The sequence below is a fragment of the Pygocentrus nattereri genome, chromosome 7, assembly GCF_015220715.1.
Source record: "Pygocentrus nattereri isolate fPygNat1 chromosome 7, fPygNat1.pri, whole genome shotgun sequence".
Lineage (NCBI taxonomy): Eukaryota > Metazoa > Chordata > Actinopteri > Characiformes > Serrasalmidae > Pygocentrus > Pygocentrus nattereri.
Window position 1 is genome coordinate 8,090,376 of NC_051217.1, and position 25,973 is coordinate 8,116,348.

Consider the following 25,973-nt stretch of genomic DNA (forward strand, 5'->3'; position numbering starts at 1 on the left):
TATTGGTTTTCAAGGACTGGTGTGTCAGCAGAAGCAGTGCTCATGCATAATGCAGCCCTCCTCTTTCAGACATGAAGGAAACTCACCGTTCCCCTGCGCTCATAGATCCCTCATGTGTCATAATGATGCTGGGCTGTTTGTGTGAGGTGCTGCTTTAACAGCAAATCCATGCCATTAGAGCCTTTAATATCAGCTGCAACATTAATACATCCATGTAACTTAAAAAACACACTTGTTTTTTTTTCTCTCTTTTCTCTGCAGGTATTTCATATCATCTACTTTTCTTTCCATTTATTTATTCTTTGAATTGGCTTTTTTTGTCTTCAATCAACTCAGTCACTTTCACTTTCTCTCTCTCTTTCTTTATTCTCCCCATATGTCTTTCTCTGTCTCACTTGTTCTCTCCCTCTCTCTTCCTCTCTGTTTACACCCTCTATCTTTCTCGCTTGTCTGCCTCTCTCACTCTCTCTCAAATGCTCTTTCGTTCTGTACCTCACTTTCCCTCACTTGCTCCCTCCCTCTGGCTCTTGTCTCGCTCTCTCTCCCTATCTATTTACACCTTCTGTTCTCTCTCTCTCTCTCTCTCTCTCTCTCTCTCTCTCTCTCTCTCTCTCTCTCTCTCTCCTACAGGTATTCAATCTACCCGTTCTCTGTGTTGCAGCAATGTGGGATCAGACACCCCAAACCAGCCCCTTTCTTTGGAAACCTGATGCTGTTTCGACATGTAAGGCTGCTTCTGATTCATTTCACATTTTTCTAAAGGACTTCGGCTCATAACACCTACTCCAATTTCCGTGCTGTTGCACGCTGTAAAAGTGCCTTTTGTATTCTGGAGGCACGAGAAATCATTACGAAAATGTTGTTTATTCTGTTTATATATTTATGTTCATGCTCAACAACTTCACACACACCACACCCACCACACACCCACCACACACCCACCACACACACACCATACACACACCACACACACACCCAAAGGCTAAAAAAAACCAGCCTGTTTCTCAAAACCACAGTAACTGCACTTCATTAAATTTGTTCATTAAAGATGGCTCAGAAGTAATGACTTCTAATACCATGTGATTTCCAAACAGATTACTCTTAGTTTAATTGCTTTACTTGTAGGATGAGCATGTGAAAGGGGGAAGATGAGTGGGTGGGTTTAATATTACTGAATAAATGCTTCAGCTTTATGCTGTCCTGCATGCTCCTTTTTTCTCTGGGACTGTTTGAATAATAAAGAGGCAGCTTTGATTATTCAAGCCCTAATGTGTTACAGCCACCACATCACATGGAGCATCACAGCTGACTTATCTCTTCCATGCATTTTCATGATGTCAGAGATGCATGATGTCAAATGAAGATGAGTTGATTAGTATTAGAGAGGAGAAAATAGACATGGCTTGAATGCTGTATGCTGCTATCTAGTCTTAATAATGCCAGACATGATCTCATGACGAGAATATATATTCTCGAGGACAACCTAAGTACCCCTAAAGTCATAGATTAAATTGGTATATAATTTGTTAAATGTTTTATGTATGATTGCTTTGGGCAAGAAACTATTAAAATAGCGTAGGAGTATCTCTAAACCTCAAAAACCTTTAAGAAGTTGAAGATTTATGATTATGCAAATAGTTAACACCCCCTTATTTTCAAATTTCTGAAAACCAGCCCATTCCCCGCTGCCTCACCCACTGTAATGTTAATAATCAGAAAGACTCTCCCTCTCTGTTATCCTGACACCAGTCACTTGATCTCATTTGCTCATATTTATGTCTTTATCCTCTGAACTTGCCACAGTAAGCCAGAATTAGCCTTCTTGCTAAGCTAGCATATTCTCTGGTCCTAATTTTCAAAAGTAGTTTAAGCAAGTTCAACTCACAAAAACACTTGTTTATCTGCTCAGATTACAATGTTTAGTGTCTTAACTTGTGTCAGTGAGGCTTCAGTGGGCTGGAATGAACTTGCATGATGGTATGTAAAGCTGTTTAGTCCTTCTGGCTAAGCAAATGTTAGCTTATAGTGCTAACAAGAATATCGGAGCAAAAGTAGATCAAGCAAAAACAGCTCCACACAAATACACATATTTATTCACACAGATTTGAGTCTTTATTCACTGTACTTGTGTCACTGAGGCTTCAGTGGACTGAAATGAACCTGCGATGGTGTGGAAATCTGTTTAGGCCTTCTGGCTAAGCTAACATGAGCTTCTAGTGCTAACAAGAATAGTGAAGCAAAAGTAGCTCAAACAAGAACACACACACACACAAAAACACACGTTTACTCAATCAGATTTGAGTCTTTATTCTCTAAACTTGTGTCAGTGAAGCTTCAGTGAGCTGGGATGAACCTATGCGGTGGAGTGTGGAGCTGTGCTAAAACAGCTGCACACTGTATTCGACAGCTGTGGAATATAGATCTGATACCGTTATACATTTAAATACCAATATAATTTGTCTTTTATAATATATTTGTTATCTAGCTTACTTCGTCTCAAAGAAAGTTACATTAGCTCAGCCATTTTCTGCAGTTGTAAGGTGTTTCCTGTCACCATGTAGTAATCCTCATATTTGCATGTTGTCACCATTTTTTTTTTTCAATTTTTAACACAGTATGGAAATACTTTATGTGTGTTGGCAGTTTCACAACGAATGGCCCAATAGAAACAACCCAAAATTAGTTGGAATAAAATCTTTTTTTACATTAACTTCCATTAAAAGTTACAAATGTTTTGCTTCTTCTTCTATGATAATGTTATGGAGATACCATATTTTTATCCAACACTAATATTTTAGTATACTGGTTTAAGCTCATAAAAAAAAAGACAATGAGAAAAGAAATACTCACAGCTACTTACATCAGAATTGCAAGCACGTTTTTGTGTGATAAACAGACAGCATGCAGTCAGTAGATCAGAAGGCAACAAAAACAAATATGGTTGTAGATTTATTTTTTGTTTACACACTTGTATAGTTATGTATTGAGTTACAATTATATTCAGTTTACATTCAGTATCAATAGGTTCGATTCTGACATTTTTCTATCTAATTCAATGTCAAAAATGCCAAACACAGCAAAAATGGATGTTTTTTCTTTCCACAAAACTCATCCATACACACACAAATCATATGGACATCAAGTTCAAATCATAATAAAACATCTCCTGCTCTACTTACAATCACAAGTGTGGTATCGACTGAAAGTTCAAGATCCATTTCTTAGCTTTTTTCAATATGAGCTGAGATGACAAATAAATATCAAACTGTAGCTTGCTTTTTTATAGCTTCTGACGATTAACACTCACCCAAACCTTAACATTGAGTTTAGCTCAAGCTTAATTCTTTGTTAGGCTGAGAGGAATTGAAGCAGCTGAAGCTGCTTCTACTGCTCTTGTGCAGGCCAGGCAGTGATTACATTTACAGATCAATATGTTTCTGTCAGGCAGCCTTGGTGGGCTGGACGGCTTGTCGTTTATGGACCTCACGTCTCTGTATCTTTCTGTCGCTCTGTTATGACAGGATTGCCTCTTTGTGCTCTGTTTTTTTTTTTTCTTTCTTCCTTACAGCTGCCTGTCAGTTCAGAGAACAGAAGAGCTTTATTGGCATGGTCATTCAGATATAGCTGTCTGTCTGTTTATGGTTCTGTTGGTCTACCTGTCTGACTATCTTTGTCTTTCTCGCTATCTGTATATCCACTACTGTGTTTACAGTAGTGTGCAAAAGTCAGACACTACCCTTTCATTTATTTAGTGTCCAGTCCAAACAGCCATACAATTAACAATTAAATAGTGCAATTTAGTTAAACTAATTAACATAATTAAGTTCAATTATATTTCAACCAAAAATGAATTACACAGAAACCTCAACAATTAATTATACATCAATTGTTTCAGTATTTAGTGTGTCCTCTCTGCCTTTATTACAGCTTTCAAATTTGTAAGGACATGTTTATACACCTCAAGTTCAGTTCTAGAAGTTCTGCTTTTCACTCTCCAAACGCATTCAATGTTGTTGAACTTTGAGGTCTACCAGCAGCTTCTTTGTTTAATTTGTGATTTTTTTTTTTTTCTTTTGCATTTTTCCTTTCCTTCCCATGATCCAGTTAATCCCAAACACATTCTATGATGTTAAGGTCTGGAATCTGGGGTGGTCAGTCCATTGTTCTGAGAGCAGAGCACAAGCAGGTCCTTTGTTGAATTTGCCTCTTTTTTTTCCCTTTTGTCTGTTTCATTTTCTCAGTAACAGCTTTTTGTCAGCTACACATGCTTTCAGACTTCTAGTGCTGAGCTGTTGTCTCACAGTGGTAGGATGGGCAGAAACACCTGTGGATTTTTTTCAAACGTGAAGCCAGACTGGAGCTTCATTTTTACCCAAACATGAAAGCTTTATATACTGTTTATCTGTGTTGATGGTTTTGGTGGTCTACGAGGTCTTGCACAGTTATTAGGGCCCCTTTTCCCTTTACCTTTTAATGTATTTTTTTAAATCATGTTTTGAAAACTCATGTTTTTTCACCTGTTTTCTTTTGTCATTCCCTTCCTTATGCAGTGTGATTACCTTGTATCTGATATTTTCAGAAAAATCTCTTGAAATACGGACAACTTGTACTTTGTGACCATTTTGACTGGAAATTAAATAAATAGAAGGTGGTCCCTGACTTTTGCACAATACTATGTCTGCCTGTCTCTACCTTTCTATCTATCTCTCTGCCTGTCTGTCTGTATATCAGTCTGTCTATCTATCCACCTGTCACTTTCAGTTTTTTCTTTTGTTTTTTAAATTGCTTTCAAAGGTGGTGAAGCAATGAATAAACATTCACTTTACTTTATCTTGCACAATTATTGTGCACCTACGTGAAATGAGTATGGGCTTCAGGCGTGTGTCAGTATGTGCCTGTATTTTAGCACGTCTCAGCAGACCTTCGCTCACAAATAGTCTCTTGAGTCTTGCTCTCACAGAATTCTCTGACCCAGTTCTAGGGGCCATCCTCCGAGCCAAGTCTTGTATGTGCGTGTGAAAGTAGGAGATTGAGTGAGGAGAGTGTGTGTGTCAACAAAACTGAGAATGAACACAGTCCCACCCCAAGCATCAGGTGACAGGTATTTCACATTGTACAGCAGGTAGGGAATGAGTAAGTGTAGTTAGGAAAAAGTGTGTTGAAGAAAAGAACTTTCTTTGATGCAAAGTGGCCAGAAGGCATGGTGGCAAGAAAATTTCAGAAAACGTATCAAATGAAAAAACATTGTATCTCTCTTTTTTTCATTTTGTGCTTATCTACATCATTTTAACACAGCAGCATTAATTGTTTACATTGTATGAAAATTTCATGATTAATACACCAATAGAAATTCTCCAAAACTGCTTGAAATAACATTTCTTTCTATTAAACTTGCACTGAAGGTAAAGAAAGTTTTTGCCTTCGCTTGGAAAGTTACTGTTTTGGAGATGGATATCTTTCTTTGGACAGAAAATGATACGTTGTATGTCTTCAGTACAGGACGACAAAACATTCATCCAACAACAGCAAACATCAAGGAAGCAGATTTTACTGTAGGCAGGCTGAAACAGCCATGTTGTTGCCTTCCATGCATTCACTGTCTAAAATGGCTAGTCACAGTTTTCAGCTGCACAGTGAAGTTTTGTTCATTTTTGTAGTTCACAGTAAGTCGTCATGTGCTCTAAATATCAACAAGCTTTTGTGACCTTAATGAACATGTGCTGATGGGGCATATACACAGATATTTCCCTGCTATATTAGCCATAATGGGAATGCGGCTCTGATTTGCCTGCCGTCATCATGCCTAATAAGGCCCTTCTGCAATGCTGTGTTTGAAACGCAGTGGATTGTGATGAGTAGGTTTAGTGAAGAACATCTAATAACATCTTGTCTGACTGAAATTGCAATTTAATTAGCAATTATTTTCTATGTATGAATGAATGTACATGTCTGTTTTTTGACCAAGAAGACCAGAATATCCACTCTTTCTGGCTTGAGGCTTGAACATTGAGTGGTGTAAGTAGGTTAAATTTTTCCTTGTTAAGTTTGTTGTTAATGTAAGATATAACAAAAATTGCAGCTCTTGCAATTTGCAAATTGCGCTTTTTTTAAATTGTGATTTTATGATTTTGATTTAAAAAAAAAAAGATGAATCTTTCAGCTCTAGGTTGGGTATGTAAACAGTTGATTGAGTCAGTTGATCAGCTGATTAAGTATATTTCACATGATCTCTCAAGCCCATAAGTCAGAGAACTAAGGTATCATTCATGAAGTCAAACCTAGATGAAGTTGCTCTGAAGATCCAGTCCGTGCGGTTGGGAAATATAAATCACAGCAAAAGGACCAGATAAATGACAGAGTGTCTTTGATGGGAGGAGAAGGAGATATAAGAGAAATAAACACAGACAGGGTGACAGAAGGAATGAAACAACCGAGAAAGAAGGACAGGAGGATGAAGTGTGACATGTTGAGAATGTTGGTCATTAGCATTGCTTTGTCTCTTACCATTGCTTATCTCTCTTACTCTGTCTCTCTGTCTCTTTCTCACTCCCAATCCACAACAGCACATTAGCAAGATACACTCCATTACGAAATATAACGCTCATGGAGGTGATATTAGGTCCATATAGAGCCCCAAACATCTTCCCTACAGTCTCACAAACTGACACATTCTCATGTATGGTGTGCACACACACACACACACACACACACACACACACAAACACACCTTGCTCTCTCTCCCATTCCAGCTCCATTGCTCTCTCTTGCTGTCCTGTCTTGCATGTTTAATGAAGGTCCATGCACAGTAGCTGTCACAGTGTTCACACTGTGCCACTCAGACATATATAAGGCCATTAGAAAGATGGACAATATAAGAAAACCTTTTTGAACATCAAGGACAAACCATGCACTAGCTAAACAACTGAAAGTAGCTTATCTTCTTTTTAACAGAATTCCAATAGGACAAACTTTAGAATGCAGCCTGTCTGCTTCAGTCAGGCCCACTTTATTGATCTTCTCCATCTGTGATGAATCCTCAATTAGGCCTGTGGCAGACTGCGGGGAATGACCCATTCATTTGGGTTTAGCTATGCTGCACTGGATTATGTTCATGACTAGCTCAAGAATATTACAGAAAATTCATTCTTACACACCCATAGCCAACATTTTTAACGTGTATTACTCCACTTATAACAATTTTGTGGGTTTATGTATCCAAAATAATTCATTTGTACATGACCATTTTACAACATCTCTTTATCCTTTAGAATTAAACAGGGTGCTTTTGAAGACTGATATACAGTAATTTGACAATGTTTTGTTGCTTTTCCAAGTGAAAATAAGTATGCATCCACTACAGGGAACATTTTTTTGAACGTTTTAATGCTGTTCATTTGCTAAATCTATTAAATAACATTATGGGTAGGGTGGACATAAAATGCCGCCTGTGCAAAAGTAATGGCACATGTTAGATTTTAGATTTTTTTTCAGGTTGTTAAATAAATAATGAATAGAAATTGTCCACTAAAATTAGCATATATGTCATAATTATTGTTTACAGGAGAGGATGCATTATCTTATTTTCACATAGGAAATCAACATTTCATTTGACCGGTGGTATTCAAACTTGATGCGTATGATAAGTGTCCTCTGTACTGATTGGCTGCCCTGCATTGTGTTCAAAATGCCTTCTGGGCTGAAACACTCTTTGTGATTTTAGTGTGAATGGGCAGGACTAAACTTCTGTAGTTTAGGCAGATATATGTAGATGTATTTTCACATCACAAAATGAAAATTTCAAAATGGGCTGTTTTTGCAGCTTATTTCCCATATATGGACCTAGATGGATTGTGAAGTGAATCGTGTGTTTCAAAATGATGAGGCAGACTGATGAGCACAGTGAAGCTTTCACACAGCTATTTTAATGTTGTGAGTTACCTGCAGCATAATTTCTGTGCAATTCCAAAACAACCCAAGTTGCACACAACACATTAATCCATTAGTTAACCAGTTTTTATTCATTAATTCTTTTTTTCTATGTGTGTGCGTGTGTGTGTGTGTGTGTATGTATGTGTATTTGGTTCAAAGTAGTTTGATGTGAAATGGTTCGTTGTATAGAAACTTGCAGATTCAGACTTCTTTACAGTGTTGGAACCACCAGTAAATCTACATGTGTCTTTGGAGTTTTTTATATGCAGTGTTGGTAAATCTGAAAAAAATACATTTGGCAAGCCCTACATGTACCTCTCTGCCATGCTTTTTAAAAATGTTTTAGGCTAAAACCTTATCGCAAAACTATGATAAAAGCTATCATAAAACAATATCTCATTTTTATAAGAAATTATTCATCAGATGATAAGCTCCAGCACCCCCGTGACCCTGAGGGAGAAGCGACTTACAAGGTGTGTGTGTGTGCGTATGTATGTATGTATTCATCAGATGTCTGTTTGCTATCACCACCACTGTGGGCAATTCTGACTGTAAATTCTCCAGAACAGACGTTTTGAAAATTCTGTAGAATTCCCCTTTAAGCATGGAAAAGGGTTCAATCATTGGTATGAGTCAAAGACTGCTGTAAAGACAAGTACTGTATACAAAGCTTTTTGCTTAGAGTATATTTGTTTTACTCAAAAAGTACCATTCAAGATCATTTTTGAATATTCAAAATATATTCAAGTACAGCAATGGGTAACTATAATAGTAACTTAAATACATGGACTCCTTCTGTCTCATGCACAGCCTACACTCAGGGAGATACGCGCACAAATGCACAGATCTGCTCTTCTTCCAAATGACAGAACAGTAATAAAAGGCTTGAGGAGAGGAGATCAGGACAAAAGGGCACACCCCACTGCTTAATACTCACTGAGGAATGGACACACACACACACATCACTGCCTAATGCCCACCAGGGAGACTGTAGGAATGGCATTGGCCAGCATCTCTGGGTAGAAAAGGGGAGGGCAGAGGGCACGGTGCCAGCACTGTCCGCTTCTTCATTAGCTCTGAGATGGGAGAGTCAAAGACCACCATGCATACAAAATCAGCTGTGTGTGCGTGTGCAAGCACATTTGTGTGAGATGAGTGTTTATTTACTTTTGCCTATTTTGAGTTACTTGTTTCCTCTTGGCCTCAAAATTGATAAATCAAACATTGTCAACATTCTTTAAAGACATAGATGAACATCTTCCATCACTTCAGAGTAAAAAATCCTTAGATGTGTCACAGCACTCTCAGCACCGATCTCTCAAAACAAATCCCTCTCAGAAATCCTCAGGAGTTGATTTGCAGTTTGGAGTCCAGTATCTACTCTGCACTGACCCCTAGTGGCTGACCACAGCTTTCAAAAACCTAACCACTCTCACCATACACTCGTCTGCCTTTCTGCAATCCTCTGCATCAAACCGCCTCAGCGAACACCTGTCACGTCCCTCTTTTAAACCCACTTTACAGTGGCTGTGCTCCCAATATGGCCTTACAGATGTTTCAGTGCACTTCATCACTTGCAGCGACAGCCATTATTGTTTTACCCTTGAGAAAGAGGATAACATAAAATTAAGGCTGCTCCTAAAGGTCAACTAACAGATTTCCTAGTTTTCTCAAAAGTTTTAAATGATGTTGGAGGCTTTTTGGATGATTTTATTTCATTTTTCAATTTCCATATAGTGCAGCTTGTATCACAATGTGCCGAGCTCCTCACCCCAAATCCTGGATTATGGTGAAATCTGAAATATTAAAGAGCATACATTGACCTTGGTGTCAAGAGGTGAGCAATGGCATGTGACTGCAGGCGATTGATAAAAGCAGATTAAACAGCAAGATAACACGAGAGTAATTACTGACACTGCACATGAATATTTGTGAATATGCTAATCTTCGTAAAAGTGCCCACCCACTGAGAACAAAAGAAATGAATGTTCATCAGCTCTCTCTCTAGCTCCTATCCTCCCTTCGCTCTTGTTCTCGCTCTCTTTCTCTCATACATGCTGTGTCTTGTTTTCTTCGCTTTTCCTTTTCTGTCTCCTTTTATTTCCATTGCATTCTTTACAACATGCAATCAGTTTTAATTCAGTGGTAATCATTTTCATCACTAACCACTGCAGACTGCACAGATCAGAGCAGGAAAGGTGTGACAGGATCATACAACACGTACTGTTATTGTAGTACAGTGTCCAGCCTTGGGGCTTTTTTACTACAGATAAAGGAAGCAGAAAATGCGTGACTTTGAAATTCAAATGCTGTGCTCTTTAACTACTTATATACACTACTCATACATACAGACTTGATCATACATATGCCTTGTGTGTGTGTACATGAAAAAATCCACAAAACATTTAGCAGAAAATTAGACAGAATATACAAACAAAACCTTGTTTCTGCAAAATGATAACTTTACAGGAAAAGGAGAACCTTTTTCACCTTTAATGTAAGTCAGTGGGACCAGACTTTTTTTACAAGTCATTTTGGGCCATTTGTTTTTAGTCCTGTCATCATGAAATTTACACACAATGTAAAGAGCAACAGACATTTTCAGAATTTATTAAAAAACTGAAATGCCAAAAAAAGTGGAGATATATATATATATATATATATATATATATAGACATTTTTCCAGTTCAGTCTTAGAAATAGCTTTCATTTTCTGCTTCTCATAGTCCAAGCATAATGAATTTGCAAAATCAATTTCCTTTTTCTTGCTAACAGTTTCTTAACAGCTGCACATTCTTTCAGACTCATAGTGTTGAGTTTTTTACAGTGAAACACAAAAATGTTTTCAAATCTCAAAGTAAGAGTGGAGCTTATTTTCTCTTATATTTAAAAAAAGGAAAGCTTTAAGTACTGTTTATCTGATGGTGATCATTTAAATGGTCTACCAGGTCTTGTACAGTTCCTAGAAGCCCCATGTTCTCTGTATTTCTTAATAATTTAGTAACTTTGACTTTCTTCTTCCTTATGCAAGTGTATTATCTTATATCTAATGTTCTCAGCAGTATCTCCAGAAAAGATTGTACTTAGTGACTGTTTCAACAAGAAATGAAGTAAACAAATGAAAGTTGCAAAATTTTGGACAGTAAAGTAAGGATGCACTTAGCCCATGATTCAGTTTACGATTTGGTTTTGTGTTTTGAATTAGATTTAAGCGGTGCAACTGCATTAGATGGTGTAATTGACAGAAGGTCCATTCTCTGTAGATACATATGTTGTGTAATTAGCAATGTGTAAAATGAATTTTTCTAAGGTTAACCGCAGCCTTAACCTCAGTAGAAAAAAGTTAAATTGTTTACCCTTTCAGTATTACAGAATGCAGCTTCTGTAATGTGCAACAAAAAGCATTGTTTGCACCTGACAGTTTAGGTTACCCTGTTTTGTATGATTAAAAAAAAATATGAAAACAATGACACTCAAATACACACACACACACACACACACAGTGAACTTAGCTTTGTTTTTCAAGGACTGTGCTCTAAGAATTATTAAGCTGTCAGTCAGCTGTCATGCTCTCATAGAAGAAACAGCAAAGCTGGGCAGCAGCTTCAGTGTTACTAACGCAGACAGCACAAACACAAACTAATACACATTCTCAAGCTTCCACACACCCAGGTTTCATCACTCAAAGCGCATTTCTCTGGGTGATTATGTTATATATATATATCCTCTGTGGCATGAGCACATTGTAATTGTGTTTTTCCTCTTGCTTGCAGGGTTTCTTCGATGCCCACAAAGACCTGATCAACCAGTATGGCAGAGTATGTGGGTAAGTCAGGCCAGAATAGAACGTACTAACTACAGACACTTCAGTGCTTTCCATGAAATTAGTAATTTTATCAGTTATAAAACATTTGGATGGCATTTTGGCCTTTTAAATGTGTCTGTCGGGCCAGTTGAATTTTTTTTTTTTAAGAAATGAATTATTCTCATCATTTCATAAGTGAGCTTGTAAGAATATGTCTCCAATTGGAATTAAACAGGAATTCTTAGAGGTGAAAACTAATCAGATTCAGGGATTTGTCTGCTCCAATTTTGACTGTTTGGAGATTTTCGGGTCTTCTAAATAATACTAGCTAGTTCAAAGGGTGCATATCAACTCTAAATGTTTATTCTGCCTTTTCTGTCTTTTTTAGTCTTTTTAAACTGCTTAATTCTAGCTTAATTTCTCTAGCTCTTCCTAAAGCTGGAACAACCAAACATAGCTACAGGCATGTGGCCCCTTTTCTCCAAACTGCTCTTGTTCTTACAATTTTAGAGCCACGGCACCAAACTTTTATATGGGGCTTGAGGCTGTTGGCCCAGATTATGGCTCTGCCTTCCATACGGATGGCCTCACTTCTGTTCCATCCCTTTAATCACTTCTTTTTCAACCCAAAGACCTTCATCAAATTTTAAAAGTCTCCTTCCTACTGTTTTTCTTTTATTTCTCATGTTCTTTCACTCAGGTTTGATAAGTTGGCTTCTAACTATCTGCCAGCGACCCACGTGCCTGTCTGCACTCTGTGTTCTCTTCTTTATGCTCACTAACAGGGTAACAGTGTACTCTCCTGGACTTTTTCATAATCAGGCAGTGATAGCTGCTCACAGAGCTTCTAGTGTGTTTTGATTTAGCTCTGCCCTGTGCGATGGGCAGCGAGATTAGCTCGTGTTTGATACCGCCGCCCGCTGCACAGAGATCAAAGGAAAAAGGGAGGCACCAGGCTCGCTGTGTTCAATACGAGCCAAGCGCAGGATCTGGGAGGGAAGGGCCGAGAGGGAGGGGAGGTAGGTTTAGTGTTCGGACCGGAAAAAAAAGGGGGGGGGGGAGACAAGTCGGAAATGTGTGGATATATGTCAAAAGTCATTACTACAGCTTTCAATTAGAGTAATCCAACAGCCTGAGACTGCTCCCAAAAAATCAAAGCCTTTGAAATATATATCACTGTACTGCACTCTGAGTTATGCACTTGTCAGCTTCCAGTACATGATTATCAGTCATCAAAGGCTGAGGTTAATAGAACTTCTAGAATCACTCAGCCTATGCTGACCAGAGAACACGGAGGCTCTTCTCTCATTTTTGGATAAAGGTAGAAGTTTTTTCCTACCTACATTTTTTTAGAAACATTCTAGAGAATTTGTGGATTTATGAGTGTGAAGAGCCTTTTCAGAATTTAAAGGACCCCTACATAATACAAAGGTTCTTAGAAGAGCCTGTAAATTGGTAAAGAACTTATTTAAAAGTTATTCACATTAATGCAACACTTTTTCAAATATTGTTCTTTGGGGAGCCAAAAGTGTCTCTACTATGACATTGCTTTGGGGCACATTTATTATTAAGAGCGTAGCCCCATAGAACCACCTAGACTTAATTGGTCGTATGGTTTTAGAACATCAAGATCCTCTTAGATTTATATAGCCTTATAGTTTTGGGACTTCTAGAGCAAGTCAGATGTATATAATCTTATGGTTTCAGCACTTCAAGAACCCCTTAACCTTATATAGTCTTATAGTTTCAGTACTTGTAGAACCACTCAGGCTTATATAGTTCTATAGTTTCAGCATTTCTAGAACCACTTGGCTTATATAGTCTTATAGTTTTAGCGCTTCAAGAACCACTTAAGCATATATAATCCTATAGTTTCAGTACTTCTAGAACTTCTCAGTGTATATAGTCCTATAGTGTCAGCACTTCTACAACCACTTAAGCTTAAATAGCCTTAGTTTTAGCAATTGTAGGACTACTTGGGCTTATACAGCCCTGTAGTTTAGGCTCTTTTAGAACCTGTTAAGCTTACATAGCCTTATAGTTGTATCACTTTTAGTAACACTTAAGCTTATATAGCTCTGTAGTTTACAGCATTTCAAGAACAACTCAGAATGTGCTGACCAACAAAAATGATTTTGGTTTAGAGATAAAATGTATTTCCCTGACTAAAATTTTTCATCTACTGTTTTTTGGAAACATCTTGAATAGTCTGTCTGCTGAACAGAAGCTGCAAGTATTCGTAAAGAAGCTTTCTTCCCAGTGTGAAGAAAAGCATTGCCACAGATTGCAGGGCTTCTGGGATCACTGCCATGGCATCTTGGCCATTGGGCATCTCTGTACCCAAGGGATTCAGACTCTCTAAAGAGCACACTTTAAGGCTACTATCAGACCATTAGAACAGGTGCACTCATAGACAAACTGCTAACGACTTCAGTGTTTATGTCCTTCTGGTCTAATAAGGCCTGTGGAGTGTAAATTTGAATAGAATGAAAGCCTATTCACTAGCAATATAAACTATGGCCTCTGCATAACAAGAAGCTTCTGAAGATTATATGTTCTGGAGTATTTCGTTGTTTCAGTTTTTGCCTGTAAGGTTTTGTATCCAATTATCGCTGCTTAATAAAGACGTCCAATTATCTACTTTTTCCTGCAAAACTCATTCTCATTAAAAAAAGGCCAGTTAATAAGCACAAGTTTCCATATAGAGAGAGGAGAATGTCCCAGAACACACACACTCATGCAAGTACACACACACAAGATCATTTTTACAACATTATTGATATGAATGAGCCACAGCTCAGCACAAAGCCATGAACAGAAAGCCAGAACGTTGACATAACCTTAGCAAAGCCACATTTTGGGGAACTCACTTTAGCACTAACATGAAGCAGGAGCAAGGCAAGTATTTATCCAGTGGCCTGTCAAAGTGATGGTGGAGAGGCTGGGTCTCTCAGAGGTTTGCAATGTTAGACTGGGTGTATGAGAGAGAGAGAGAGAGAGAGAGAGAGTAAAGTGTATCTTTATGGAACCACAATATTTGTCCATGATGCATCTGAAATTAAGGTTTATTTTACAGACTGTGCATAGCCTACCCACAAACTGCTCACTTGTGAGGCACAGGGTTTAAAAAAGCAGAGTGAAATAATGAAGCTGTTAACAAGCTCAAGACAAAAACAGAAAATGAAAGCTAGCGAAGTAATAGTGGTGGTAATAAATGAAGTTCTTTCCCTCTGAAACATTCTGTAGGGGTGATATTTTACTCCAGCTAAGAAAATTGTTTGTGAAATGATAACATGGTGAAATTATAGTGTTGAAGGAAGTGTCTCAACAACATGTCTTTTGAAACCCTAATGCAAGTAAAGTTTATGGAGAAAAATGCATGTAAAATCAGAGGCTGCGAGTTGCTCAAACTTCAGTAAATGGAGCAGAATGTGGAGCCGCACATTTTTAATCTCAGCCCACGCTTTGGACAGCCCTCCTTCAAATGTATATGCACATTTTACATTTTGTCATGCACATGGCCCAGCAACTATGCTTTTAGAATTGCGCGACAGTTTTCATACATAACACACAGGCAGAATGCGTCTGATTTCCACACAAAACTGCCGCAGAAGACTCAATACAGCAGGTCCTCTATGTTTACATGATGCACGTTGTTAACTTGTCTGTTGTTATTGCCATAAAATCATACAGAGCTCTGTTTATTATTCATTTATTCCTCTGTTTGTGTGTGTGTGTGTGTGTGTGTGTGTGTGTGTGTGTGTGTGTGCGCGTGTTGATTATTTCCAGTTATTATCTAGGTAGACGGCCAGTGGTGGTGGTAGCTGACCCAGACATGCTCAGACAGATTATGGTGAAGGAGTTTCATAAGTTCCCCAACAGAATGGTGAGTTATGTATTCATACACATCCAATTGAATGCACTTCCATTCCAAAATTGGAATCACTTGTGAAGTTCATTGTTGTACAATGTTGTACAACTTTATCCATTCTAATCACATTGTCTACAGGTCTTTCATCATCATTTCTTTTACAGTTTTGAAATATATACAGTATAGAACAGAATATACAACAGAATTGTACAGTTGTATGCAAATGTTTGAAAATCTACAATTTTTCTCCATATTATATGTTTTGTTGATTTTCTGAAAACATGTGAATAATTTAACACATCCTTTACATGGAACAGCTTTTAATAAGGAATTTTCTGTGAATTGTAGTGCACAATTTTTATTTATTTGTCATTTGAGTTTAACATATTGGAACAAAAAAGAGTTGCAATAACTTTTGCAAATTTCTTAAAAATGTTCTTATTTAACATTAAGATTGTTGCCTTGTTTTTCTGATCACACTGGGACATTTTTGTTTTGAAAATGTGCAAAAGAAACACACACACACACACACACACACACACACACATGCAGGCACACCCACATTCAGTGATATCAGGATATTACATCTCCTTGACTTTCAGAGACTCTCCCCCTTTGCCCTCAGACTATACAAGTGCCTTATTGGTCAGCATGTATAATAATAATGTTTTACATGGCCATTCTTTAAGAGTGGTTTCATTGAGCCTCAGCTCAGCCTCGCCAAGGAAGTAGAGCTTGTTAATCACCCCCTCTGGTGCAGTACTGACCACCTACAGAGATTTCAACTCAGTTACTCCAACCTGTCATGGAAACATGCATCAACACTGCACTGAATCACAGTGATAAAATACTGGTAATGTTTGTTTAAGAAAGCATTGTGTTTCATAATATGGTTATTCTGAACAACAACCAAACAAACAGCAGTATGGAGCACAAATAACTTACTAAACAAAGTTTTTGTTATTGTAATAAGCATAGATTTATGCTAGACTGTAATATAGAGATATAACCCCATGGCTTATAGCAGATAAAGAGCAGAGGGTAATGTTGCAGCCTTTTATGCTGGACATTGGGGTTCTAATCCTCATTTGGTTAGTAAATTGTTTAAACAATAAATTTTGCTGTAAAATAAAATTACTGTGTCCCCTTACAATGTCTGTACATAGGCATGAAAAAACAGTGTGTGTGTGTATGTATATGTGTGTGTATATATATATATAATAAATCATGCTCTGCACTTTTGGTGCATGGAGGAAGAACCAATAGTTGTATGCATAGCGAAAGACTTCAGTGTGGCTAGAGTTGGAGCACCACACAGCTCCACCAGGCCACTGAGGTCACTGCTAATGATCACATGACTTATTTATCAAAGCACAGGGGCAGGTCTAGAGCTAGCCTTGGTCTGTGAGCAGAGTCTGCTGGATAATGCCAAAGGGGAATGATGACAGCACGACCAAATCAATACTGAGACCTGGTGCAGCACTGTACCTTGAGCATGCCTTTTTCATGTTTAAAAAACCCAGAGTTTATAAATACCATATCACAACCAGTGACCCACTCAGTGCTCTGCTGTGTGACTTGAGTCAGCGCAGTGAAAATGGCTGTGCGTATGTGTGTAAGTTTTACTGAGCAGCTCACAATACGTGCACCATCTGTGACAGACAGCGGGAGAAAACTCATAAAGTGGATCACCATGGCAGCCCAGAAACAAACACAATGTGTTGGCTTCTGTGCACAAAAATAAATACTGTACATTTCCATCTTCAGATATACACACAAACGCACACACACATGCACAGATTTGTAATCTGATCAGCAGCTGAAGTGCCACTCTGCTCTATTGCCTAGGCTTGGTTGTCTTTACTAGACTTCCTGTTTCTTTCTTACACAGTGGACCTGGCCAGCACAGCACAGACTAACAGATGGACAATTGCTTTAATTAACCATATTAAGCCAGGCTGAGCTATTAGTGCAGGGAAAGTAAAGTTCACTCTTAAAAGAACAAGCTTCAGACAGAACCCCTGTGGAGCAATCCCTTTAGTGTCAGAGAGATTCTGTAATGGATTATAGAGGTCAAGATAACCATGGTTTTACGTGGCTCAATTGGGCTAGCCTTTGGGTCACTTCATCTTAATCACAGCACATCTTTCAAAGGCAGGAGGACATACCTTTCTGTGGTGCAATTGAAGAGTACAGTGGAAGGGCAAAAATATTAAGACACGAGGATCACTGATTGTACTGTTAAATCCTTTTTTTTTTTTTTTTTTTTATTTAACAGACTGACCACTACAATCTTGCATTGTTCCCATAACACCTTCCAAACCTCCTTAAATTCATTTGTTACTAAAAATCACTTGCTAGTAAGATTCCTTAAACTACATAAGAGCTTGTATGCTCTGAAACTGGGCATTCTAATACCTCAAGGTCATTCCTAAGTAAGGAAGTCTATGCTTCACTGTATATTCGTCCCCATAGACTTAGAGATAAATTGGATTGAAAAAGCTAACTAAATGTTTTCAACACTCCTTATATGGTGCCATCATACACTGCTATCAGCACCTTATTAACCAGCTGGAATACCATAAAAATGATTTAGCAATGCCATAGCTTGGAATAGGACAACTTGGAATAGGACAGTAACAGCCTAGCAAAACCTGGGCAACTGCTTGGAATATAACAGAAATGACCTAGCAACACCTGAAAAACTACCTGGGATGCCATTGGAATGGCGTAGTAACACCTTTACAACCCTGTGGGATACCATAGCATCAGCTTAGCAGCACCTTAGCACACTCCTGGAATAGCATAGGAACGACCTAGCCACAACTTAACGACCACTTGGGATACTATAGCAAACACCTAACAACCACCATGCAATGCCCAAGAACAAGATGGAATACCATAGCAACCATGAAGCAACACTATAACAACTGCCTGGAATTACAATATGAACCCAGTTAAGTTATTAATAACAACAGTGCTCTGCAGGTGCTTTAACTTTTTAAGTGTTATTGTAGTGTTATCCAGTAACATCTCCAGCCTGTCCTCAGAGCGGGTTTAATTTTAGTAGACTTACCCCTGTTCTTTTCTTCAGAAACTCAGGGTAGCTACTAAGCCCATGACCGATAGTGTACTCATGCTGAGGAATGAACAGTGGAAACGAGTGCGCAGCATCCTCACTCCATCCTTCAGTGCAGCCAAGATGAAAGAGGTAAGCTCTCTTCCTGTCCTTTGTTTCCTCACCTTCTTTTGTTATTGAAATCTATGATGTGTGAAATCTGATCAGGATAGGCTCTCTTTTTCAAAGAGTCAGGAACTGCAGGTAAGAATGTGATTAGCTGAATCAGATTATCGGTTCGGAAACAAAAGCTTTATTCCTCATATGTTTTTGGGATTGGACAAACCTCTGGTGGAAGTAGTGTAACTATCTTTTGATCTGTGATCACCACACCAGAGATTTTACCAGCTCTAAAAAGATTATGACAACTATGAGAGGTCAGATGAATAGCTATTCGTGGCCCTTCCCAGCACTGACGTCTGAATAGCTCATGGTATCTTTCACCTTCTCCTTCACACATCTGGACTGTTTGAAGTTTGAACCGCATCAGTAGAGAGGAATGCACATCCATCTTCTGCATCAGCCTTGAGTGGAGCATGCTATTGGAAATAGACGGCTGGTGTGAAATTCTGGGCAGGGTTAGAACAGTAACGTAAGCGCTCACAAAAGCACACAGTACTGAATGGGAAAATGATACGTGGTATAGAGCCATTTGGAAAGCAGTCCATTTCATCAATCTGATAACCATGTGTCTTCTCACACTGCACTGTCTCCCCTCACTGACTGCCCTGTGTTATGTTAGCTCAGATAGTGCTGGCCAGGTGACAGTGCCTGTTTAAACATGTGAGTCAGTTTCTGATAGTATATCATAAGAAAAGCTTTTGTCCCTGAAATGAGAAGAAACTATAATGTAGGTTAACCCTCAGAAGTTATTGCTTTTTTATGTAATTACATATGCAATATGTAGGGGTGGGCAATAGGAAGATATTTTCTTGTTATCAAGATGAATTGTATAACACTTTTCTCAGCATTTCATGAATATCATTAGTATTCGAAGAACGCTGACTAACTACATATTTCACTACAAAGTGAGCATAATTAGGCCTGTTTAGTTGGATTTAGTGCTGCGGAGTTTGTAAAGCATTTTATAAAAAATAATTGTAATTATTGATAATATATATTATTAATATATATATTTTACACTATATATATATATATATATATATATATATATATATATATATATATAAATCAACAAACTACTTTGATGCAAAATGAATGAATGAATGAAATGAAAATGAAAAAATGATACATATACAATACATAAATTACATAAAGTTTACATATTTAATTAGACAATAAGTTGCACAGTAAATTGCATTTACATTTGACTGAGATTCTGTCTCACCAGCTTTGAGTCTGCACTTACAGCTTTTCTGCTTGTTTTGATATCAGACAAGTGCAAAATCAGGGAATAAATATATAAGTAAAATATTTTTTTCTCCATAAAACAAGACTATGCACATCAATAACTTTTCATAAAATTCAAATCATAATAAAATATTTCCTCTACTTCTTATAAACACACACACAAAGTCTTCAGTGACTTTCAGTGACTGTTAACTGTGAAAAAATAACAATGCAATTCCAACATGCTTTTTTCTTTTTTCTGAAGGTGACATCATTTTATTCTAAATAATTTTGGGCCATTTTTGTTGGTCCATTAGTCCATAAATGTTCGCATAATGTCAAGTGCATCTGGGATTTTCATTTGAATTGATTTGAAGTTATGAGGTTTTCATATGACAGTAAAACTATGCAATATGGCAGAAAAGGGCAGATCCTTTGTTATTGTTCTGTTGCTCAAGATCCAGTAGACACAAAGAGAGCGAACTCTTTGGAAGAGTAGTGGAAGTGGTACATGATCTTGATCCATTAAGAATAAGAAAAAAAAAGGAAGAAATGGAATGACAAAAAAGGTTACAGTGAAAAGAGAGAAGAAAAAGAACAGAGAGCAGTTTTGTAGAAAAGGATGGTAAGAGTTAAAATAGCTCAGGCAGTCTGTTGTCTTTGGTGTGCTGTATGTTCATTACAGTATTTGTCCATATCCTAAGTGTTTTTATTTCAATAGTATTTTACTGTTTATTTGAATTGTTTGTGGCCAATAACATCATACCCCAGAGAGTACAATGAAAAATGTGTTATTTCACTAATACTGGTGCATTTTATTTTACATTTGGTGGTCAGCCAGTCAGTCAGGCAGTAGGTGAATCAGTCAGTGAGTTGGTCAGTTAGTCAGTTAGTTGGTCAGTCAGTGAGTTGGTGGGTCGGTCAGTCAGTGAGTTGCGCAGTTGGTAGGTTAGTCAATCGGTGCGTTGGTCAGTCAGTGAGTTCTCAGTCAGTGAATTGGTCAGTTGGTTAATTGGTTGTTCATTCAGTGAATTGGTCTGTTAGTTGGTCATTCAGTGAGTTGGTCAGTTGGTTGGGCAGTCAGCCAGTTAGTAAGACAGTCAGTGAGTCAGTTTGTTGGTTTCTGTGAAATCAGTGAAAAGGCAGCGCCGCTGGTGACTAACACACTTGCATAAGGTGGAAGTTAACTGGGTAAGAGCTGGTAGCTACACTCATCATATTCTCATTGTGCCCTCCCAGCAGAACGTTAGCTCTCAGCTCCACTCCCTACCAGCTTGCATGAGGAGCCTTACCAGAGAACCTAATGAACACAATGTTTTAATCTAGCCAAGACCCTTTATTGTCCCCTGCTAAACCTCTCAGATTAGCCTCTCTCTAGGGAAAAGGGACCATCTTTGGGTGTGTAGAGTATATGCCTAGGACTGTTTGCTTTATATAAATTAGTTTCTCAGTGCATGTGAAATGATAAACATGTTTGTCAAAAATCAGAGATGATAAGAGCGATTTCAGTCTCTTATCTTTTTTTTCTCACAAAGACACACACACACACATACACTGACTCATTAACCATGGCAACAGAATGACATCACATTAGACTAAATTCAGCATTTGGTGACATCGAGCTAGAGAAAACCACAAGCATCATTGCACTCTGCCCCAGCTCCAGTATAGCATGGGAGAGTGAAATACTGGCTACATGGTGACACTGTTATAAATATTTTATGAGCTCATAAACATCTTTACTGTCAACACCAAACCCTGCTTTTGAGCTCTGGCACTTGAGGCATGTTTGTTAACTTAATTACAGCACACTGAGCATTATTCCTTTCTCCTTCTGTGTTTCACTATTAGACCTAACCTCACGATGCAGCTAGGAATGGAAACCGGCATGACACTGTTATATAATACAAAATCCAGTGGAAAGACTGGGATATTAGAACCTGTGAGTGTCTGACTTTCAGTCGTATTTTTTAATGTACCTTGAAAAAATGAAAATCTATGACTTCTGCATTTGAAACACGTCACTGTAGATCACCTTTCGTGATTGCGTTGTTCTTTGGACTGCAATGAAATCTATCAAGTAAAAAGGATTTTAATGAATTAATAGTTGAAGGCAGGATTCCAGAGATTATCAGGAACACTTAGAAACTCCCTTTAAAGTCTACACTCCTAGAAATAAAGATCCCAAAAATGGGTCTTTAGAACAATGTCGGAAACAAACGTTTCTGTTTCTGCTTATGTTTGGTTCCCTAAGGAACCTTTCAGTGAATGGTTGTTTCAAGCATTGTTTGTGCAGGTGAGAGGAATTCTTTTAAATGTGAAAGATGCTCCATATAATGCATGGTCCTCTGTCAGTTTACCCTGTCAAACTGAATGTTTTGCCAGTGATCCATTCTGAGAATTTGAGGATCAGTGTGTAGATTCGGCACTTGGTATATATCGTGTCACTATATAACAGATGCAGTTTCCTTAAGCATATTAAGCATGTATTATTGTTTTGTTTAATTAAAGTAATATAACAACTAATGTGTGACTTATATTCCTATTCTTTGTGATATAAACGAAATACAAATCAACACATTTTTGGCTTTGTTAGGTCTCATTCTTTACATATGAAATGAATGCACTGATATATAAATATTGTGATGTATGAAGAGCAGATTAAACAGCAGAAATAGTCACACTTTGGCACCTGCCATATAGATATTTTATGTAAGATTCTTTTGGTAAAATCGAAAGAAGTAGCATTACTGAGTGAGGAGAAGAAAAACATGCTAAAACATGGTGTGCTTCTGCTGGTCTCCCTGTAAATCCTTAAATAATAATTTATAAAGTATAATAATAATAAAGTCAGAGGTTTTACACATTAATGTCACAAACACAGGCTTAGAGAGATGGTCCTGCTTGATGTTAAGGCCTCAAATGCAAAGCCAACATAATTCTGATGAAAGTATGATGATAATAGTAAATTAGTCACTTACATTATGAGAAGACACGTCTTTCACCACGTTTTAAGTTATTTTTGAATACCTCTAAACATACAATCAACTGATTCGTCTCTGCCCGAGGAAGGGGTCCAAACATAACTGCCGATACAAAGTGTTGTTCTGCACAGTTTCACCAGAGTGGTCTCCAGATCCCTTAAATATACATAGTGTAGCTTTAAAGAGTTGCATTGTTTTTGTAGAACCTTGAATCCAAGCCAAGAGCTTATTAGGAACATTTATTTTCAAGAGTGTAACTTGCACACATGCAAAGAGCTGTGCTATTTTTATGCCAGATACATGGCTGCATTCTTAATGTTCAACCTAGATGACTTTAGTGTCTTCAAACGTGTGTGTGTGTGTGTGTGTGTGTGTGCGCGTGCGCATGTGCGTCTTGCCGCTGTATTGATTTTCATTAGTTGTGGTGGAACTGCAGGAAGAGACAGAGGACACTGCTCCTGTCATCCTCCATCAGCCTCTCTAGTCTTCTTCATCTGCCTCTCAGCCCAGCGCCGATTTGCTCTGATACACACCCACACACACACATCACACACCACACACACACGCCATCACGTACACACACACACACTCTACCACACCACACACTCACCTTGTAATGTAAAAGTGACCTGCTGCAAAATACAGGGAAAATGTTTCTTTACCACTGATTCTTTTATCACAGACCTACTCAACCAAGAATTGTGACTACCAAAACACATTTTTCTGCAAATAGGTAAACTTTTTTGTGTTCTAGTGAAAAATATTGTGATTTTATGTGTGCACAGCTGTTCAAAGCTGTGTTTGATATTCATGTAGTGGATAACGTATTTGATTTAGCTAAAAACACTCCTGAAAACATTTGGTAAAGTTTTAGCCATGTTATTTTTGTTTTGATAATGATAAAATGAAATGTTCAATTTTTTGTATTAATGTAATAAGCATAATTAAAGAATGGGTTCACTCAAAACAAAAGGACCTTAGTCTAAAGTCTAAGTCAGTTGAAAGCCTGAGATGTGTTTTCAGTTCTGACTTTGAACCAGTTCTGTAGAATAATCCATCTACTAGCTTACTCCCAAAAGTTTGTGCACTTAGCATGCTAACTAACTCTTTAGCCAGGAACAGCAATGACACAAAAGTGAACAGTTTATATATTCACAAGAGTATAGTGCTGCACACTGATCTGTAGCAAAAATGTAGACAGCTGGCATGGTTGAAGACAGTGGGGTGACTTTGCAGTTAACAAGCTGGATAACTTGCCTGTCATAGACAGTAAAAACACGAAAGGGAACATAAATCTGTAGCAAAAAAATAGCTAACATTAGGTTTATCACATACATCACAAAAGTAAAGATAACCATGCAGTCTTCTGACTGACTGCATATCATGCCGTTTTTAAAGTGTGTTCACTTGTAGCCAGAAAGGAAAAAAAAAAGGTTTGAGCTAAGTCTTTGGTTAAATTAGTGTTTCCTCTGTCTTGGAGGTTCAGTGCTGCTTTATGAGGGGCAGCCCCTTCAGAGGTCAGCGCAGCCAAAGCCATAGTGCTGTTGCTCGAGTACGCAAATTCACTTTAAATGGTTAAACTCAAAGTTTCCTGAAGTTGAACTCATTTTATACCTTTGCATGCAAAATTTATCTGCCCATAATCACTCCTCTCTGCTTTACAAAGAGGACAGCAAACAAAACCCAGCAAAAGAGAAGAAAAAGAAAATAAGAAAAACCTTTGAAAAAAGTTCTAAATTTAAAAATAAGCATCAAAGATAAAATGTTGAAAACGTGGAATTGTTACTCAGGGAAACAAAATCTAAAGTATAATAAGCGAAATCATAGAATAATCATTCCTCGCAAAAGTCATGACACAATACAAAACAGGAGCTAAAGCAAAACAAGAAGTTATGTTGATAAGGTAAGTTTCATTAATGAAGTATAAATGAAGGCATATTATATTACAATATTAATGGTAAGCCATTCAGTATTCAGACATTTCAGTAGAGGCATGTGCATAAACTCATCATACCATGTGGAATCTGGTGACAAAAGTGTGCTTTAAAAATTGACTTTTTAATATTTAAAACTGAACAAACAGACGTGAACATTTACAAAAAATTAAATTATGAAATGCAAAACTTAAAACTCCAAAGGTAACACAACCCTTTACGGATGGTATTGTGTCTTTTAGCTAAAAACAGTTACTAAGTTAGTCTAATTAGCCTTAGAGTAACTAGCCTTCAGTTAGTATAACTAGCCTTAGTGGATTATCTTAAATTTAGTTTAACTAGCCTTTCTTTAACAAGCGTTTACTTAGTCTAACTAGCCTTTTATTAACTAGCCTTTGTTTAACTTCCCAGAGAGCAAGCATATCAGTCCGCTGGCTTGATGAGGTTGGCTAACCACTAACTAAATACCAAAGCTGGTCCACCCTTAGACCACCCAGATTATTGTCCTTCAAAAAAATTATATCTAAGCCTCATTGTATTGAAAATGTTGTTGATACTGTGCTAGATTGGCTGCAGCTGTACATCTGGCTCTATTTATGATATTACTGTTAAAATGTATTACTGAACTAATTTACAATGGCTAATAAAAGAAATGAAGAAAAATAAGTAAATTGGACTGTTTGGGAAAATATGCGAACAATAGAGACATTTTATCTAATATTCCTTAATCACTGGTGGGCCACCTGGACAACATTGAGCAAAAAGTCAGTGGGCTGTCAGTAGCCTGCTATCTTCTTGCTGTTTGGGTAGCTTTAGTGTAACTAGCCTTTGTTTAACTAGCCTTAACATAGTGATAAAGCTAAATAAAAGCAGTAGCATTAAGCTAACCACAATGGAAAGGTATTATTCTGCCCTATGACTTGTTCCTACTATCAGTTAAACACCTGGCGTGTAGGCTGTTAGACCACTACAGGCATTAAAC

General features: G+C 37.7%; 1 protein-coding gene across 4 annotated transcripts in view; it reads left to right on the top strand.

Moving 5' to 3' along the window:
* tbxas1 (thromboxane A synthase 1 (platelet)) overlaps positions 1-25,973 on the top strand; it is an 88,562-nt gene that overhangs the window by 29,529 nt on the left and 33,060 nt on the right. For 3 of the 4 annotated variants that reach the window (XM_017683788.2, XM_017683866.2, XM_017683938.2), the window contains exons 3-6: positions 631-724; positions 11,703-11,755; positions 15,524-15,620; positions 18,700-18,816. In XM_017683788.2, coding sequence (XP_017539277.2) covers positions 631-724; positions 11,703-11,755; positions 15,524-15,620; positions 18,700-18,816 — 361 coding nt within the window. The remainder of the gene's footprint in view (positions 1-630; positions 725-11,702; positions 11,756-15,523; positions 15,621-18,699; positions 18,817-25,973) is intronic. The other variant, XM_037540252.1, reaches the window with a different exon arrangement.